This window comes from Poecilia reticulata, linkage group LG4 (assembly GCF_000633615.1).
Source record: "Poecilia reticulata strain Guanapo linkage group LG4, Guppy_female_1.0+MT, whole genome shotgun sequence".
In the NCBI taxonomy this organism is placed as follows: Eukaryota; Metazoa; Chordata; class Actinopteri; order Cyprinodontiformes; family Poeciliidae; genus Poecilia; species Poecilia reticulata.
The window spans coordinates 21,589,546-21,607,995 of NC_024334.1; the positions used below are offsets into that span (position 1 = coordinate 21,589,546).

The 18,450-nt window shown below is 41.1% G+C and overlaps 2 protein-coding genes across 2 annotated transcripts in view; one reads left to right on the forward strand and one right to left on the reverse strand.

Moving 5' to 3' along the window:
* Positions 1-9,508, forward strand: part of scamp4 (secretory carrier membrane protein 4) — a 21,675-nt gene extending 12,167 nt beyond the window's left edge. Inside the window, exon 6 of the mRNA XM_008407273.2 lies at positions 9,226-9,508. Coding sequence (XP_008405495.1) covers positions 9,226-9,394 — 169 coding nt within the window. The 3' untranslated portion in view covers positions 9,395-9,508. The remainder of the gene's footprint in view (positions 1-9,225) is intronic.
* Positions 1-18,273, reverse strand: part of LOC103463726 (semaphorin-4E) — a 21,527-nt gene extending 3,254 nt beyond the window's left edge. The window contains exons 1-11 of the mRNA XM_008407274.1: positions 18,165-18,273; positions 7,489-7,898; positions 7,082-7,224; positions 5,583-5,645; positions 5,072-5,170; positions 1,993-2,092; positions 1,646-1,756; positions 1,387-1,538; positions 1,118-1,290; positions 732-888; positions 403-625 (exon numbers count right to left, since the gene is read on the reverse strand). Coding sequence (XP_008405496.1) covers positions 403-625; positions 732-888; positions 1,118-1,290; positions 1,387-1,538; positions 1,646-1,756; positions 1,993-2,092; positions 5,072-5,170; positions 5,583-5,645; positions 7,082-7,224; positions 7,489-7,597 — 1,330 coding nt within the window. The 5' untranslated portion in view covers positions 7,598-7,898; positions 18,165-18,273. The remainder of the gene's footprint in view (positions 1-402; positions 626-731; positions 889-1,117; positions 1,291-1,386; positions 1,539-1,645; positions 1,757-1,992; positions 2,093-5,071; positions 5,171-5,582; positions 5,646-7,081; positions 7,225-7,488; positions 7,899-18,164) is intronic.
* Between the last annotated feature and the right edge of the window lie 177 nt (positions 18,274-18,450).

Consider the following 18,450-nt stretch of genomic DNA (forward strand, 5'->3'; position numbering starts at 1 on the left):
CTGCACTTGTCTTCCAGAATGGCCCAATACTTCACTTCATCCATCTTCCTATCAACACTGTTTTGCAAACAAGTCAGTTTATCTTTTCACCAGAGAACAACATGTTTGTAGTGTTTCCTGCATGAAATCTTATAAATTTGAAAAAAACCTTATTGCTCTCTTTCAACAACAGCTTTATTCTTGCTATTCTTTCATAATTACTAGATTTATCAACAGTTTCTATCACCAAGGTTGTGAACCTCTGCAGCTCCTCCAGAGTTACCACATTATACTTTTTGAATCTGTGTTGATGGTTTTTTTTGATTCACCACTCTACGCTGGTACAGAACATAAACACTTCCATGTTTGTGGTTGTAAAAAAAAAAAAAAGACAAGATATTAACTAAGGCTGAATTGTTTTACCAGTTCCGATAAACATGACGTTGTAAGTGTCTCCGTCCAGAGCCAGCACGCTGTCCACCACAATTCGAGTCAGTAAGGGTCCCCTCTTGAGCAGCAGCGGGCCCCCAGTCAGCGGGCGAACAGCCTCGTCCATCAGGGGCCTGTCTCTGATGAACTGGAGGGTTTTATCCGGTAAATCCAGGGAGCCATTTATCCCCTTTTTACGATCCATATTGTTGATGCACTGAAAATGGCAGCAAATTAAAAACATAATTCCCCCCCCCGCCCAAACTTGATTTGCTTGAGTTCATCATTACGAGTTCAGGCAGCAGAAAGCTCCGTCAACCTACCGCTCCCGGTCTGGGCTCCGGTACCTCTCCCGTGTACATCACCCATTTCACATGGGACGTCTCCACGGCAACAGATGTCTTAAACTTTCCCTCATTGAAAATTTCTCGAATCGACGCGACGGTGAAGGCACACACCGCAGAGATCTGAGACAAGCCCCTGAAACACACAGCAGAGGATTATGCATCGCAAACACGAGCAAATTAACAACAGAAGGGTTTTCTTTCGTCTCCCGTTCCCCCGACACACGCTCCATAATTTATAGATTTTTATTCAGCTTTATGCTTTTGATTCTTCTTCCAGTCTGACATATCAGCAGCCTCCTTAACTAAATTCAACACCCACACGCAGCCATAAAAACTGCGTGGCTCTGACAGTAAACACTCACGACTGAGGTGTGAAGACGGCGTAGAAGACGCTCTTCCTCCAGTCCTTGTGCCGCAGCAGGAAGACGTCCTGGACAATGGGGGGCAAGCTGGGTTCAGGGAAGGAACAATCCAGACGGGCTTTCAGGAACGTGGTCCATTTCCTCTGCAGCGTCCGCATGCCGCCCATATCTCCCTAAACGAAGACAACAACAAGCCGCCATGTTTAACCCCGACCCTGGCTCGGACGTCGCCTCCAAAGCTCTTATGCAACGCTGCGTTGCCCTGATACCTTGCAGACGCGCGCCACTCTGGACACTGTGACTTTTCTGTAGAAGTCGTACTCCATGGCGTTCTCACTGAAGAACATGTACACCTTGTCGTCGTCCCCGTCGGGACTGTCGACGCTCTCCTCCAAGAAGTCCATGTAGACAAAGTTTGGCTCTAAAATCAAACGGTGACAAATAAAAACCCAACAGCATGAATAAAAACACCTAAATGCATATTTTTAAAGATGTTTTGTTGGCTTATTTAGCGATTTAATAACTCACCACTGAGCCAGGAGTGCTTAAACTCTGTGCGAAGAGGCAAATTTGAGTTGCGCAGAATCACAGGCTCAGAGCCCAGAAAGTTGATGGATGTAGCAGAGTACAGCTCAGTTCCTGTTGGACAGGAACAATAGAGGAGTAAGCATTCCTGGAAATCCTTCGTTCTCATCAAAAATAAAACAATAAAGCATTAATATACCCGCTAATGAACTGGGCGAACTTTGCATGTTAACATATTATATTAACATGGACTGTATGCAGACTGAGGAGGCTCCACCAAACGCTAAGCGTACCAACTGGATGGAGCACGAATGCTGTGCGAAACGTTTCACATCTGTGTCGACACTCACCAACCATGAGGGAGGAGTATCTCTGAAAGGGATCAAAAGGACACTTCCCTCTTCCCTCCTCCTGCTTTCCCTTCAGGGTCAGCTGGTCGTTTGCAAACGTCTGTCGGAAACAAAGAGACGAAGGGCAGGACAGAAACAGGACAAAGATGGAAAGCGTTGTTTTAATCAGACACAACACGGCAGTGGAGAATGGTGAGCTCACTGGTTGCATAACGAAGTAAGCTAAATACATTTAGCCACAATTATTGGCATCCCTGGTAAGGACTAAAAAAAATAAACTCTCAAAATAAATCCATCTCATCTGTTGTTGCAGCAGGATAATCTCACTCTGAAGAAGAAGAAAAAACTATTTAATTTGAGTACATTTATTCAGTGGGGAAATTTAATCTGAAGAAATAATTGTCTTATACTAACTCAGCAGTGGCACAATTATTGAAAACCTGTAGAAATCCCTTTGAAATAAAATGTAATTGCATTTTTTTTTCATTTATACTTTACTTTCTTAAGTTAATCAGAGTTTCTTTGAACTTCTACTTAGAAATTCATTACCACCCGCCTCCCTGGGGCATAAATGTGATGCGACTCAAAAGGTCTACTGCTACTTTCATATTTATTTTGTCACCACACAGTGAGGAGGAGAAATTTCCAAAGCTCATCCCTGGAGAACTGCACCACTGGCCAAGACGCCAAGGGAAAAAGCCTCTTCTTTCCTAATGCTGCCATCACAAATGTACTTAACTGTGGAGGAGTTTGGACTTTTACCTGTAAACGTAGAAGTCCTCGGTTAGATAGGACTGAGACTGACATTTTTAGGAAACAAACACTCCAGGCCTCAACCTCATGTCATGTCATGTCATATCATTGAGACCATGCTGTGCACAAGCTCTTTAAAATGTCAGATCGTTTTAAAGAGCAAATAAAAATCTGATGGGATGTGCAAGCAAAGCACACAATGACCGTGACATTGATCCGACAGATAGAGCCAAAACACAACAGAACTGAAAACAACCAGACTCCTTCTATGCAAGTCTAAACATTACTGAAAACTAAAGAAAAGAGAGACAAAGATTGCTCTCTCTGAATGCTCAAATGATAGAAAATGTTATAGGACTAAAAATGTTGGAAATCAAGTCCCCACTTTCCAAGTTTGTCAATAAAAGATTCATTTATTTTATGTTTTTTTTTATATGTATCTTTACCAGGGGTAGCAATAAATGTGGTCAGCAAAGTACAATACAGAAAACATTTTAGCCAGTAATGTTGCATATTTACATATGCTCACCTCAGTTTTAACCCAACAACTTTAGATCACACCGAATAAAGATTTTTCCCCTAAAGCCTGTTACTTTTAGCTGCAGCTTCAGGCTAATGGCCCTGAATCTCTGTAAAATATTATCAGTCACTGAGTTTTACCACTTATTTCCTTTTTCTTACCACCTCAACCCAAGAAAATGTGAAGAAATTACTCATTACCGTGGATACACATTGTCTTAAATAGTAGTTTTAAAATGGTTCATTAAGCCAACATCACTGTAAATATGTAACTGTGTTTTTAGAGCATGTTCTCATGCTCATACATCGTCTGCGCCTCTCATCTTCTGCCTTCAACTCTATTATAAAGGAAGTTTCTATTCTCTAAAGTAGCTTAACTTCAAAGTCAAACAGAATAAATTATTTTTAAATCAAAGCACAAAACAGATAAAATAGATCCATTTTTTTGATGATGCCTCAGTGTCAGACTGCATCTACTTTTAAAAACAAAGTTGTTCAGTTCAGAGAGCATCCCCGTGTGCAGCTAAGATCGCGAGGTTCCCCGAAATGCGAATGTGCTGCCAAAATGCATTAAACGGGACATAAATCAAAATAATGGGTCGAACAAAGAAATGTGTTGTTTCCATCCTATGTTGCATCGGAAAGAGGAAGAGCTTCCTGGTAACAAACGTGTTGGTGTGAAACAAAGCTTCAGCATAATAGCCTCTTTGTCCGTTGATTCTTACGATTCGGCCCCCAAAAAACAAGAACCGTGTCTGACAACAATTAGCCAGGATGAAAACATGATCATCTTTCATCAATTCTTTTCTTAGTCTCACTCAAATGCTGCTAAAAATAGTCAGAGTGTGAGTGACTGCAGTCGTACCGTGGCTGATGTCTTACCTCATTAAAATAAGCATGAGCACTGTAGTCATTTATAGGCAGCCCTACTTACATAATGTTGCTGCTCTAAATATTTACCGTCTCCAATTTGACTGGCATTTGTAAACAGCTTCAGTGTTCATCTTTTTAAAGCAATTCCTTCAAAGTTTGTTAAAAAGAAAAAGCTGAGCATTTTTCAGAAGATGTTTTTAGCACATTCACTTGCAAAATTGTTCACGTGTTAGCTTTTTCGCATTTTGTCGCAACAAACGTCATTGCATACGGTAAAACTGGCTACCACTTCTACCTTTTTGTTTCTAGAGTCAAATATTTTGCCAGTTGTTTTTTTTTGCAAGAGCACTTAGGGGCCCAATCTATCCTCCCCATCAGGTCTAATTGGTTTAATAATTCTACCAAAAAAAGTTTTTTTTTCTTAATATTTTTTTTACCATTTATTGACATTTACTAAACAGGAAATGGCAGAGAAAGGGGGGGGGGTTTCTCAAGGTCAGGGACTCGCCATTGAGAAACCACACCGAAAGCATTTTGTATGTTTACCAAAAAGTTCATTTATTATATAAAATTCCAGTGAAATATAGATTGAAGTTGTAACTTTGCAAAATGTGAGACATCCTAAATCTCTAAATAAATACTATTGCAAAGAGCAGTGCACTCACAGAATGAACTAAGGAACTCAACCACAGGAAGTCAGAAACAATAGAAATGTGTTCTAATAAAGGCAGGACGTGAAATTTATTGTTTCAGGGGCAGTTTTGCAAGAAAAAAAAATATTTTCAAGCGTTTTTTTCTCTTCAAACCTTTACGCAACTTGAACCATTCTCTATGTGAGGCAGATATTTTTAAATGATTAACATCAAAAAACCTCAAAAGAAGGGCCTGTTTTTACACTCCTGTAGATCTAATGCATTCAGTAAAGCCCGCTCACCATGTAATCGCACACCGGAGAAAAGGCGTTTGTGCCACAAACGTAGAGCGTGGTGTCGTTCACGCTGTGCAGCGTCTGTATGTAGTTGCGGCATTCCACCTGCAACAAAAAAAAAAAAAAACACCATCAGAGGGAACGCCAAGGTCGGCGTTCATTAGATCAGTCCTCAAATCACAAAACATGCCAAACATGTACAGTTGCAACGAGTGCCGCTCAGAGCTGAGCTGCTGATGGGCAAAGGGTCAAGGACGTGAATGTGAACGGTTTCTCGCCGAGTCTTTATTTGGACGTTCAGCTCAAAGCTATAAGCACAGGACTTCAAAGAGAGCTCTACATGCGGACTTGAAAAGGAAAAAAGAAAGAATTATAAAACTAAACTCTCATATAAATGATTAACAGAAAGTGCCCGAGGCAGCAGTGCGGTTTTCAGGCAGCAGCCGTCCTTTAGGTTGCATCCTCGCTCCAGAATTAGACATTAGGCAGGCTTTGCTTTGGAAGGTGCAGCACAAACCTCTGCGTGTTTTCCCTTGTATGTGCACTCCCTCTGCTTCTCCTCGGTGACTCGCCAATACACCTGCATAGACAGACGGAGAGGATCCTGTCAAAGCATGCGATAATTGTCTTGCAGCCCTGCAGCAGTTTCCTATTTAAAATGTTTTGTTTGCCTTTAACAACGAGGGCCATCATTCCACTTTCGCTCAGAATGCTGATTGAGCCGCACCAGTGGCACTCTTGAGTCTGCTGAAATTTTGCAAAACACTAAAAATACTAAGCAAAAATCTACAGTTTTGTTGACTTCAGTGGAGCTCAAAGTGATGCCAGCTTGCAAGTTTTGTACCATCATCAAACTTTCTTGCTGTTTTTTTTTATTAATTTCTTTACATGCACAAGACCCAAAATGACAACAATACAAAATCTCCCTTGAATAAAACACAGAACTTAATTTTATTAAAAGTCTAGACTCAGTTTTTTGTTTTTTTTTTACATATACTATAATTTTTTTTAATGTAGTTTTATTTTCATCAGACTGCTGTGCTCTGAAGAGGTAACTTGAAACTGAAACTGCAAAGCTAAAGCCGCTGAGACACAGTTTGCGATCTTGTCTCGTGTTTCTGAAACATTCATTAAACAGGAATATCAGTGAATTATGTGGAACATCAAATCATGTCGGTTTTCTTTGCAGCGATGTCTTGTTTATTCGTTTTCTCATGTTTAATGATTACCTCACAACCTTGGGCTAAATGTTTAATGTTCAATTAGCAGATAATTAACTCCTGAAGAGGAGGTCAGGGCACCATCAGTCCAAGTTTAACCTCATTGTTGAGGTAGTAAGTCTTCATCCATGCAGACAGAGTGTCTGCATAGTGTAAAATGAGAATGAGTGACATTAATATTTGGTCAGTGCTGCAACATTTCAGTAGCAACTGCATAAATTACATAGCTGGTGTTCAAATTGGGCTCTCTATAGTTATTAGACGGGTAAGAAGGTGATACCAGGACATTAGTTACCTGAAACAACACGAGACAAATACCTGTGATGTAGGCATCAGAGGTCATAAAACATTCAGGGACTGAGAGGAAACAAAACACAATAAAGACTAAATCTTATGACAACAGCAGCACATAATTTGTGTTTTTTTTATTATTAATTCAGTAACCTGAGTCGATGGGAAAGTCTGTAGGTCAATTCTCCCATTGTTTTCTTCCACACCACCATAAACTCGCCTACTTCTAAGGGGTCAAAGTCTACAAAAAAAAAAAAGCTGTAAACTGCTTCAAGCAACCAGGCAAGTCCAGCCTTGAGTAGCTCACTAAATATTTGATCTTCTGGCCTAATCATTGCAGTAAAATGCCATAAAAATTCAACAAAGGATTAACTTTCTTGCTGCAGCATTTCGCTGCGCAGTAAAAAAAAAAAAGAGCGAGATAGTGGGAAATGCAGTTAATATGTAAACTGCTCTGCAGACATTTTCCTTATTCCAGACGTAATAACTCTGCACTGGTCCTCACCGCGGCCTTTTGGTCCGAGATGTTGTTCATATCCAGAGCGTAGACGGCCTCTCTCGCCCCCAGCAGCACCACACCCAGGTCGTCTCTGATCAGCATAGTTGAGTAATTGAAGATGCCATCTTCTTTGAACAAATTCAGGTGACCTGGGCAGGGAGAAAAAGTTTGCATTGTTTCGCAATCGCCTCGACTCCTCGTAAAAAAAGAAACAAAAAATGCTCTCACAGCAAAAAGCAAAATGCAAATCTGTTGAGAAACTAATAAACTTGTCACTTGCAGCAGAAGAGAGAAGAACGTAAAGCAGCTAAAGCCTTCCATCGGGATCGTACATCATGCGTAAAATATTCAAATGCATGCAACGAATCAAACTGCTCCAAGTTCCCGTGTTTAATGGAGAGCTTGTGACTTACTCTGGTAGTCGACGGTCTTCCGTGGGATGCAGTACTGAGCGCTGAGCAGACTGAAGTAATGCTGGAGCATCAATCCACAGACGATGCTTAGGGTTAAGAGAAGAGACATGGCTCGGGGTCCGGGGTCGGTCGACGCGCAGAAGAGCCGCACCGTCCAGCTCTGACGCCCAAAGAAAAAAATCACAGGTAGCGCATGTTTGAAAAACCCCTGAGTCTGGATGCAGCTTATTTAGATGTTTAACCAGGACTCGAGCTTGAATTGGTTCAGTTTGAAGTTGAAGGGTATCTATGTCGGCGTTAGCCTCCAGCGCAGAGCTAATGAGCTGCCGGTGTCCTCTCTGGAAGGAGGAGCAGGAGCCATGCTGCCCCGCTAGTGCTGGGAGATGCTGGAGGACTTCATTCTCAGGGTTCTGCCAAAGATACAAGAAGATGTATGAATAATCAAAGGGGGGGTGAGAGAAAGAGAAAGACAGAGTTTCTCACTGAATTTTAAAAGAAATTCTTAGAGATTTAATGATTTAACATGATTTAATTTTTTTTTTTTTTTTTTACAAATAAAAATGTGGAAAGTGTGGCCGACTCAGTGTTTTGTAAAAGCACCCTTCAGCAGCAAATCTTTTCAGATGCGTCTCCTACCAACATTTAGAGATGAAATGTTTAGCCTGTTCTTCTGTACAAAATAGCTCAAGCTCAGTCAAATTAGGAAGAGAGCAATAATTTTTTTTTTATCCGACTATATTGTGAGAACAATACATCAAAATCTTACATTTATCACGATAAATGATACGTGATAAATGCCCACTTCTACATGCTCTGTAACTCAAACTCCCAATAAAACACTGAAGTTTGTAGTTTTCTTCTGGCAAAAAAGGAGAAAAGTTCAAGCTCTTTTTGCAAAGCACTGCATGAGCAGATGAAAATCCAGTCTCTAACTTCGGGACACTCTCAAAGGAGACGGATTTAACCCAAAAAAGAAAAAGAAAAAAGAAGAAATGATCAAAACTGGAGCAGAAAATGACAGCAGCCTCAGAAGATGAAAACAACGTCGAAAGGAAAGGACGATGTCCTGGAAGAACGTGTCCTTCTCGCTGAATTCTGAAGGAGGCATTTATCAGAACCTCGAACTGAACGAACTGAGACAAATGTAACTTTGTTGTTATGAGTCTGGCAGCGCGTACAGCTGTAGCTACAAGTCAGCCTCACAAAGGAAGCCCATGTCAAGTGAAAATCTGCAGAGTGCCACTCTGCCCTCCTACCCCACCACCAACACTCTCACAGCATCTTCCTGTCCCCCCCCCACACCCCACTCCCTGATAAGAAGCAGCTTCCTCTGGGCTCTGCGGGGTTCAAGCTGCAGAGAGACAGAGAAGAGAAGCGGAGGGCGGCGGAGGCTGTGGGTGGGTTAGGGGCTGGAGGGGGGCTCAGCATAGGTTGGGGCATGATGTATGCAGATCATGGCCACTCACTGCGTGAGTGTTACCACTTCTTCCAAGAGTTTGAATCTGTTTTGACTAAGTGTGCAGAGCGGCCTCATTCAAAATTCATCAAGGCCCTTTATCCCAGCACACATACCAACACACACACGCACGCACACACAGAAACAAAGCTGACTTGTTAGCAGATGTCGAGGGGGGGGGAGAAAAAAAAACAAAAAACAAACTTGTGTGCTCAGAAACTGCAGGTTCACACGACTGCTGTGCAACTGTTGCTGATTTTTATTTTTATTTTGGCTCCCAGGGGAAAACGTAGGGAGGATGCGACAGAGATGCTGCCTCTGAAACACGCCGCCGAGCCCTCGCCTGTTGACAGACGGCAAAAACGACAGATTTCAAGTTTCCTCGACAGACAACAACCAAAGAGCGAGCACACACACACACTCGGCTCTCGGTGTGTGTTTTGTGACTAACCACCAGCACACTCCCACCCTTGTTGTCAGTTGACACAATGGGACAAGCTGCCACATGTGCAGGACAGCTCATCTTCTCGTCAAGAGAGGCGACGTCCTGAAAGAAGGAGGCCGAGTGTCACAGCGTGTTGCTTTTTTTTTTTTTTATTATTGCAGCTTCTGGAGCAGGCGTCCCATGTTCTCCTCTCCTGTGTTTATCCTCGCACTTGCATGTCAGTCGTGAGCAGCTGAAACTCGGCTAAAACTAAAACATCGCTCTGCATTTATCAAGAGTTCATGTTTTACACCAACGCAATGAAAAATCTAAGAAAAACTGTACATGCTTTCCAACTTTTTTTCTCGTTTGTACAGAAAATCTGATAAGTGTGGCATGCATTTATATCCAAGTCTCTAAGGTGATAATTTGCAGATCCTCTGTTTGCTGTAATTACAGATGCAAATCCATTGGGTGTGTCGCTAACAGCTTTCGCACATCTTGAGACTAAAATAGTTCCTTTCATATCTACTCAGACTGGATAGTGAGCGTCTGTAGACAGCAGTTTTCAATTGAGGCCTATACTTTGACTGGACCATCACAACGTAAGAATATACTTTGAGCTAAACCCTTCCGCTGTAGCGCTGGTTTTCTGTTTAACGTCATTGTTAAATGCTGAAAGGTGAACCTCTGTAGCAGTTTCTGCTCAATCCTTCTTCCCAAAAACTCTTGACTAGATGAAGACAAAAATCTCCACAGCATGATGCCGTCAACACTGTGTTTCACTGTGATTAGTTATATTTAGCATTTATACCGCAGGAAAAGTATAAGAGCAACTGATCAAAGCTCTTTCTTTCATGAGTTCAAGTCTTATTGTAAACTTGAACTCTTCAACAAATGGCCGTCCTCTAAAGAGGCTTTTTCACCCGATTAGGGGTGTCAGAGTAGAGGTGGCTGAATACCACAAATTTCAGATTGTTATGGGCAACCTTTATTGAAAACCAAAATAAAATAAGCATTTCTGCATCATCACATCAAGTCTTCTTTTTCTCTGTATTTTTCAGAAAATAACTTGGCTGCTAATACATTTATCTATTGTTCTATTCAATATGAAGTTTATAAAATCATACTTATTTTCCTACACTTTTAGTGCTTGAAAACTGAAGTCAAATTCCTCAATTGAAGGCAACGAAGCCATTTTGTTTCTGATTCCTGTTCATGTTAAAGCGCTCACTCTTTGTTGATCTGACCCATAAAGTCCCAGTAAAATGCACTGGGTGTGAATACCTTTGCACTGCACAGCTTCACCTGACAGCTGCCTCAGGAACTGTAATTCTTGGACTTTTCAACAGGGCGCTTTTGTTTGGGAGCAGCTCATCGACGCGTCACTCTCACACTTCAGGTTGAATGCAAGCAGCCGCAGTTTAAGTGCTGGCATCAGATTTCGGTCAGACGCCGAGTCAGACCTCGTCAGACCTCGTCAGGTCAGGTGAGGCGTCACGGAGAGCTCAGTGCAGTTTTGTTTGTTTCTGACTCACATTTGGTTCCCATAGACTTTTTTTGTTTTAGGCTGCAGGTTTAACTTCCTGTCAACCACTGCTAACATTTTCTACAAAGCGACACCAGAGTGTTTGGGGTTTTGTTTTACCGCTTCGTCATTCTTAGCGTATTATACGGCTAACTATGAATGAGCCATAACTTTGAAACCACAGGTGACCGGGGATGAAATCTTAGCTTTTATGAAGTGTCAGATGTCTTTCTCTTTAGATCTTCATCCTGCTGAAGGAAACATGATCTCCTCTTACTGCTGAATACTTAATTACCTCCACCAGCTACAGTTGTGACTTGGCATTTGGCTCACTTAACGGAGGGTACTACTCACATGACAACTTTATTTCCTGAGAGAGAAAAAAAAAAAAAAAAAAAGTTGACACAATTTCGCAGCAGCTGTAATTTTCCAGATAACTTAGCTTTGCTACTTTACCAGCAACTCCTTTCAAGGAAACCAGATACTATTCATGAGAAAATTACTTTTGTTCACCTTTTGTTAAAAGTCAGCGTCACCAGTGCCAACGTCAAGATTGCCTTGATATAATAGAATAATTCACAGCCTGATTCAAACACTGGTTAGCTTCCGAGTTTTACAGAAATATAATTTTAGGATTTTCTAAACACATTGAGCTTTGTAGTAAATAAAAATCCTTCTCTGCACTAATTCCCGTTCTGGGTGGCGACAAAGTTTCTGACCCAGATCTTTGACACTTTCTTTGGTCAAATTCTGATCCCACATTTGCATGATGTATTTCTTTAAAGTATTTTATTTAAATTCCTTTCCCCCTTTTTTTCCAGCTAATTAATCAGGAAGGGCCCACCCATGAAGTCAAATATTGTGAAAAAAGCTTATGCAATGTCTTTGTCAGACAAAACTGCTAAAACTGTTCAACATACAGAAAAGTTCATTAATAAAAACATATTTTTATTAACAGCTGGCTAAATCCAGCTATTTGTAAATAAAGACCTTCAGATTTGAGCAAAGTATTCCTATATGTAATTGGTTATTTGTTCAGTGGTGGAAAAGAAACGGTTAAGAAGTAACATTTTTAGTTGTCAGGCACAGACTGACATATTTTGAACCAATATGTCCTGGTATTTTTAATAAATAAAATGGTATTTTTAAAGATCGTATGCTTCTCAAGGCCCACAGCATCACAGATCCTCCACTTGTCTTAGTAGTAGAAGTGATATGGTTCACTTCACTCTTAGTTTTCATATCCGAGACCCCCAAATTTTTAAGAGTCATATTATACTTCTACAATAAAAGATGAATATATTTTTAGGCTTTAGCAGATTGTTATCAGGGGTACCAATAAATACGACAGATGCTGTACTGTAATTATTTAATTTTGTTTCCTGTTTTGTTTTTTTTCCCCACTTTGAATCATGTTTTCTTTCTTTGGCACCTTAAAGAGCAAAGCAGCAATAATGCAGTGCGACATCAGATGCGTTCGTCTGGGTTTTCTCGTCAGAGGAAAAGTTATGAAAGGCAGGTGTGAAAACCGATTCTTCTGTTTACTGGATCAATGCTGATTCCTGTGCAGCCGGTCAAACCTGCTGACAGACCTGAGAATAAACTCTCACTTTAAACCACAACCTACCAACAAAGGTGGGGGCTTACTCTGAAGGACGAATGGACTTTCCAAAAATGAGAACAAAACAAACAAAAAAAAAAAAAACAGTGACTAAAACCACTTCTTTGCCAGTCTGTCAGCTCACCCCCGTGTCCGCTGGTGGGTGAGCTGAACATCTAGACGCAGTTGTGCTGCACATGAACTTGTGTCTGAGGAAGCCCCGCAGCCGTATCTCTCCACACTCTGATCACTTGAAGCTTGATGATATTTATAGCCTCCGTTTTATCTACAGAAACCTTCAGGACAGATTGCTGGTACAAGCGCAGCGGTTTGCAAAACTTGTCCCATACCTGAGCCTCATTGCAACTGTGGACTTCAATGAGTCTTACTGGGATAAATGTAAAGGTGGAATTAAATTATACACTGCTTTTATTTTCTTACGCGATACCCCTAAATAAGACCAAGTGCCACCAGTTCCCAAGAGATCGCTCTCATGGAGTAATTTTCAATCCAACATTCAAAAATAGAAAGAGCACGGCGCAGCTGCAAACCTACACACGTCATGGCCGTCCACCTGACCTGAACATTCACCTTCTAAAAAGAGTGACTCAAACTACCAAAAAAGATATTTGTTTTATGGTTAAATTAAAAAAAATAATAATAATAATCCACTATTTTATTTTGTCACATACAACTTCAGAAGTCCAGACCTTTGACCTGAGCTGGCAGACTAGCCAAAGATGAACTAAATCTGTGATTTTTTTAAAAATTCCAATAAAATTCCACTACATCCATTCTGCAGCTGTGAACACCGTGCCTATTGTGAAGCCAGGCGGTGGCGACATCATGCTTTGTGGATGCTTTTTCAACAACAGGGACATGGAAGCTGATAAGATTGGAGATAAACACAGCACAATGTAGGGCAGCACAAAGACGGGTTCACCTCCCAGCAGGACAAAGACGCTCACATGCGTGGAAATCATTCCATTAGATCCAAGTATATTCATGCGTTAGAATGGCCCAGTCAAAGTCCAGCTGAGAATCTGTAGGGAGATTTAAAAAACTGCTAATTTACAGACGCTCACTGTCCATCCTGACAAAAATGTCAGACTCTATAAAACGGACTGAATAAACGTACACGCCTGGCTTTTTTTGATTTCCACTTGCAAACTTCTTTTGCAAATCCCCATGCGTCCTTTTCCTTATGCTTCACACAATTTCACCAATTATTGTTGGTTTGCCTCACGAAACCCAAACAAAAGCCTGAAAAAAAGCTCAAAGGGTATAAATACTTCAGCAACCTGCTGCTTACGACAGTAAACTTCACAGAGCAGACTTGAAACGTGTACAGACACGCACATTGTGTTGCCAACCAGGTGAGTCACAACACGTCGAGATAAAAAAAACAAAAACTATATATATATATACCGTGTTAACAGTCAAACAGCTGGAGTGAGTCACGCCAGCGTAGGCACAGGCTTTAGAGTACGATGTCTTCATACGGTGTCTCTCTGCAGGGGCGAGGCCGTGACTGATGGACATGACTAACTGTTCCACAGGTCGGACGCCATCACTGGATCACTTGCTTTTCTGTCCGTCTTCCTGCCCGTCCGCCTGGCTGATGTCCGCTGGCAGGCCGGCGGCCGGCCCGCTGGCGTGAGTTGGCTCTGGTTCACTGTTCCATCACCGGGGCCCAAACAGGAAGCCTGTTGTGGGAGGGAGTTCACCTCTGACACTCTTGTCACAGACGCCGCTGTGAAACATTCACTGGAAAACACAACCCAGTTCAAATCCGGGCCGTATTGTTGCAAAGGCAAGCTTGGATTTTATGAGATAATAATAATAGTAATAATAATAGTGACAGGGGGTTGTCAGGTTTTATTTTGATATGCAGGCGAGCTGAAGGCAATCCTTTAAAAACACGCTGTGCACACAGTTCGTCCCGGCCTGCTGCGACACGTATCATTAGCTCTAAGCCACCAGACAACTAACAGTCATTACTGCATTAAGACAACAAGGTCTTGTAGAAATGCAACCAGTGGAATAAGATCCTCCCCTTATTTTGACAAATCGCTCATCATTGATCAGACAAGCCTGCCCGAGTGTAAACGTCCTTCGGAATAAAAAAAACAAAAAACAAAACACACACATATACGCACGCACGCACACACACACACACACACCCAGACAAGTCGCAGCAGGAGTGTAATCCCACAGGGCAAACTTGTGACAGACGAGAAGAACCAGAAAACAGAATCTGGGGATTGTGACATTTTGAAATGTTCTATCGGGAGGAGCAAAGATTTATTTCAGGGTTGAGAAGGGAGCCATGGAAAAAAAAAAGATCACAAATCAGCCTGCTGGGTCTGCATGTGATGACAACCTCCAGCAAAAGGTTTTCATCATCACAGCTTCACACAAATGCACATCAACGATTATTTGAATTGCTGATAAAACAGTGTTACAATTAAATAGTTAGATGCACCAATCAAAGGGAAGAAGAACATAGGAGGATTAATATGCATTAAAGCATATGTTGCTAATGTTTATTTGATGCTTATTACACCTTTTTTTAATCAATCGACTAACAACTTAGTTCCAAAACCAAAAGTGGTAGCAATTCTTTGTTCTGGAGAACTTAATAAAAATTTTTAATACTTTTCAGTATTTCTCTTGTTCATCATTGATCCCTGGAAGATTTAATGATGCTTTCTCCAACTAGAACATTATCTACATAGAACCGAATCATTTAAATGTGTTGCATGGAATATTATCCTAATTTGCTGTTCCGCTCTGTAAACTGTAAAATAATAAATTTAGTCAGACTATCTTACCCGGTCAGCTGCTGTACAGACACCTGTCACTTTTTTTAGCTCCAAAATATTTCCAAAACCACCCTTTTTTGACGCAAGCAACGGAAAAGTGTAAAAGTTTTCTTTAAGCCAGCTGACTGGCAGTGTGCACCAACAAGTCAGGGAGGGTCAGATTACCGCCGGTGAAAACTCAAAATATCTCTAGCACTTTCTCTGCCGTCTCATCTCTAAGAAAGTTGAGCAGTTTTGAAACCAGGACTGATAAAAACCTCGGTAAACACCGACAACAACTAACTACACCAAGAATCTCAGGTTATACCGATTTTCCCTCCACAGTGACGGTGATGTGACTGAAGTTATCCGGGTCTCCTGGCTAAAGACTAATAGCAAGTAGACGTTAAAACTGCTGGAAACAATGAACTATTTTCAGGTGAGGAATGAAGCTACAATAGCAGACGTAGTTGCAGAGACTGTAAGCTGGCACCATCAGTCACCAAAACATGTTATGACTCGTTCAGATATCAGTAAATGATTAAAGATGCCAAATGAAACTACTTAATAGGCTGAGCTGGGTTTATGAGTTCAAATTTACACACAACACCATTAAGAGGTTTTTTTTTCTTCCCCCCCCCAACCCTTTCTTTCCGCTTTACTTTTGTGATTCTCACTCATTTGAGACCTGGAAACCACTTAACAACATGAGTCTGATGGGTCTGCCTGATCGAGATGACTTCTAAGAAGTCATTTAAGATCTTGCGGCATCAGGAAACTAAAACCCCCCTCTGCACAGCGGCAGCATGCATCATCTCCAGCTAGACCACAGAGTACCAGTACATGATACGTTGAGTTGTGCACTGCGCGCACGCACACACACACACACACACACACACACACACACACACACACACACACACTCTGATGTCAGCCCACTGAGCTGCAGGGTGACAGCTAAACTGGGCCAGTCTCCCCTGAGAGAAAGTACATCAGCAACACTTAATGTATCCCGTACAGATTTACATCATCCATACGCCCACAACGTTTCCACTATCTGGTGTTGAATGAATCCTTTATGCAGAAATGTAATTGTCCAAAAATATTTGAAATATGAGGTGTGGATTTTGATTGCAGGATTTTACAAAATACTTTTTTTTTTTTTTTATAAAAAATAAAAAAGAGAGCCGACTCTGTTTTACAGTTATTTGGGTTACTGATAAAGAGGCGCAGGAATCGAGCTGATCAGCTAGAATTATTCAAAACGATACGGCAGTAGAGTCTGAGGCATTTGTGCTGCTTCGGAGTTGTAAGATGTTTTAAATCCTGCCTGAATTCTTATATCCGACTGGTTTTTGTGTGTAAAGTTAGAAGACGTCACAGTCATGCTACCTCAGCACACACAAAGAAAGTCTTACTTCTGACTGACGAACAATTACTTTCTTTTTTCTTGGCAGGTGATGCAGTCGTTCAACAAGAAACATGGTGGGGACCTGAAAATCGTCCTAATGAAAGACATCAACCACACCCTGTGGGTTTCCATAAAAATAATTGCTGAAGCTCTTTGATAGTGAAATCTGGCCATTCCTGCTAGGTTTGCTCCTTTTCAAAAGCTGCTACGTTTTCAAGAGCTGTATGTCAAACCATACAAACTCATCTAAAAAGAAACTTTAAAGAAACCATTGAAATCATACTGAGATAAGGCATGTAGGTTAACATTTTAAGATGTGACCCAAAATTTACCTACTTATATATATATGAAAAAACTTCAGATATTGCAAAAAATGTCAAACAAAAAAAGCAATGTTTGATTGATACCGCATATACCCATTTTAGTGGATTAATTGACTTGAAAGTCCTTAGGCAAAAAGGTTGTTTGAGATTGTAGAAACTCATAGTTTTACCATTAACAACTATTTTCATTCACTTTTTATTAATTGCATAACTCCGTTCATTTTAAGTGTGTTCTAATAACTATTTTTGTCAAAACAGAACTAAATTAAAACACAAATAACATAAATTCATAAATTACATTCTTGGTATGCAAACCCTGTTCTTGACGGGATGGCTCAACTAAACCAAACAGAGAGTAATATATATATATATATATATATATATATATATATATATATATATAATGAAAAAAAATACATCTGGATTATTCAGAAGAACTTTGCCCTTCGTGACGTCACCAGAAGCACGCATGTATGCAAGGGTATCATTTAACTTGACTGCATAACGCCGTGCAATAACATAACAAAATGAACCCGAAAGCTGACCATTACATGTTTAACAGGTGGCAAACTACATCAAAAGAGTTTAATTAGTACGACAGACAAACCTGACCAGAAGCTTTAAATGCTCCCTCATTAAAGTTACAGCCGCACCAAATGTACTGAATATGATGTTTTAAAAAAAAATAATAACATACTTATTTCTTGTTTTTAATCAAAAAAGTATCTCGTAAAGGTAGAAATGTGTCGCGGGAGGAAATCTGTGTCGCTTGTCCAGCTCTGCTGAAACAGTTCGTCCTGGTGGCCGCACTGCTCTGGATGTCCTCCAGCAGACTCAGCGCGCCGTGAAAAACTATCCGCCGTGCTGCCAAGTGTTTGGAGGCATATCCCACTACCGCTCACTCCAGCTCTCCTCTGCTATTATTAGATTTCTTTATCCCGTAATCTGTAAATAAGTCCGGGAATAGACGGACGGCACGGTGGGCGTATCCCATCCGCACCTCAGTTTAAATCCCACATGCCCAGCAGCTCCGTGGAAACAGCAACAAAAATAACACAACACGCGAGACACGGAGTGGAGCCAACCTGCACTGACACAAACAAGTCCCCAAGTCCCTGGATCGGACTTACCAGTATTCCAGCTGCAGGGATCTACATAGAAACTCCTCACAGACTGACTGGGTTCAGATTGTTTCAGGTTCCGTGTCGGCGCTTTCTCCGGTCCACCTGTAACGCTCAGCCCACACCTAGTAAATCCTGCAGGGAGCGATAATCCAGCAGAGCCAGCGCCAGATCACGTGACTACACCATACCTTTTCCTTAAAAAAAAAAAAAAGGCTCTTCCACTTTACAGCCAATCAGAGGAGAGGGAAATCCCACATATTTCCATATAGATGTTTTCATCTTCTATAATGTA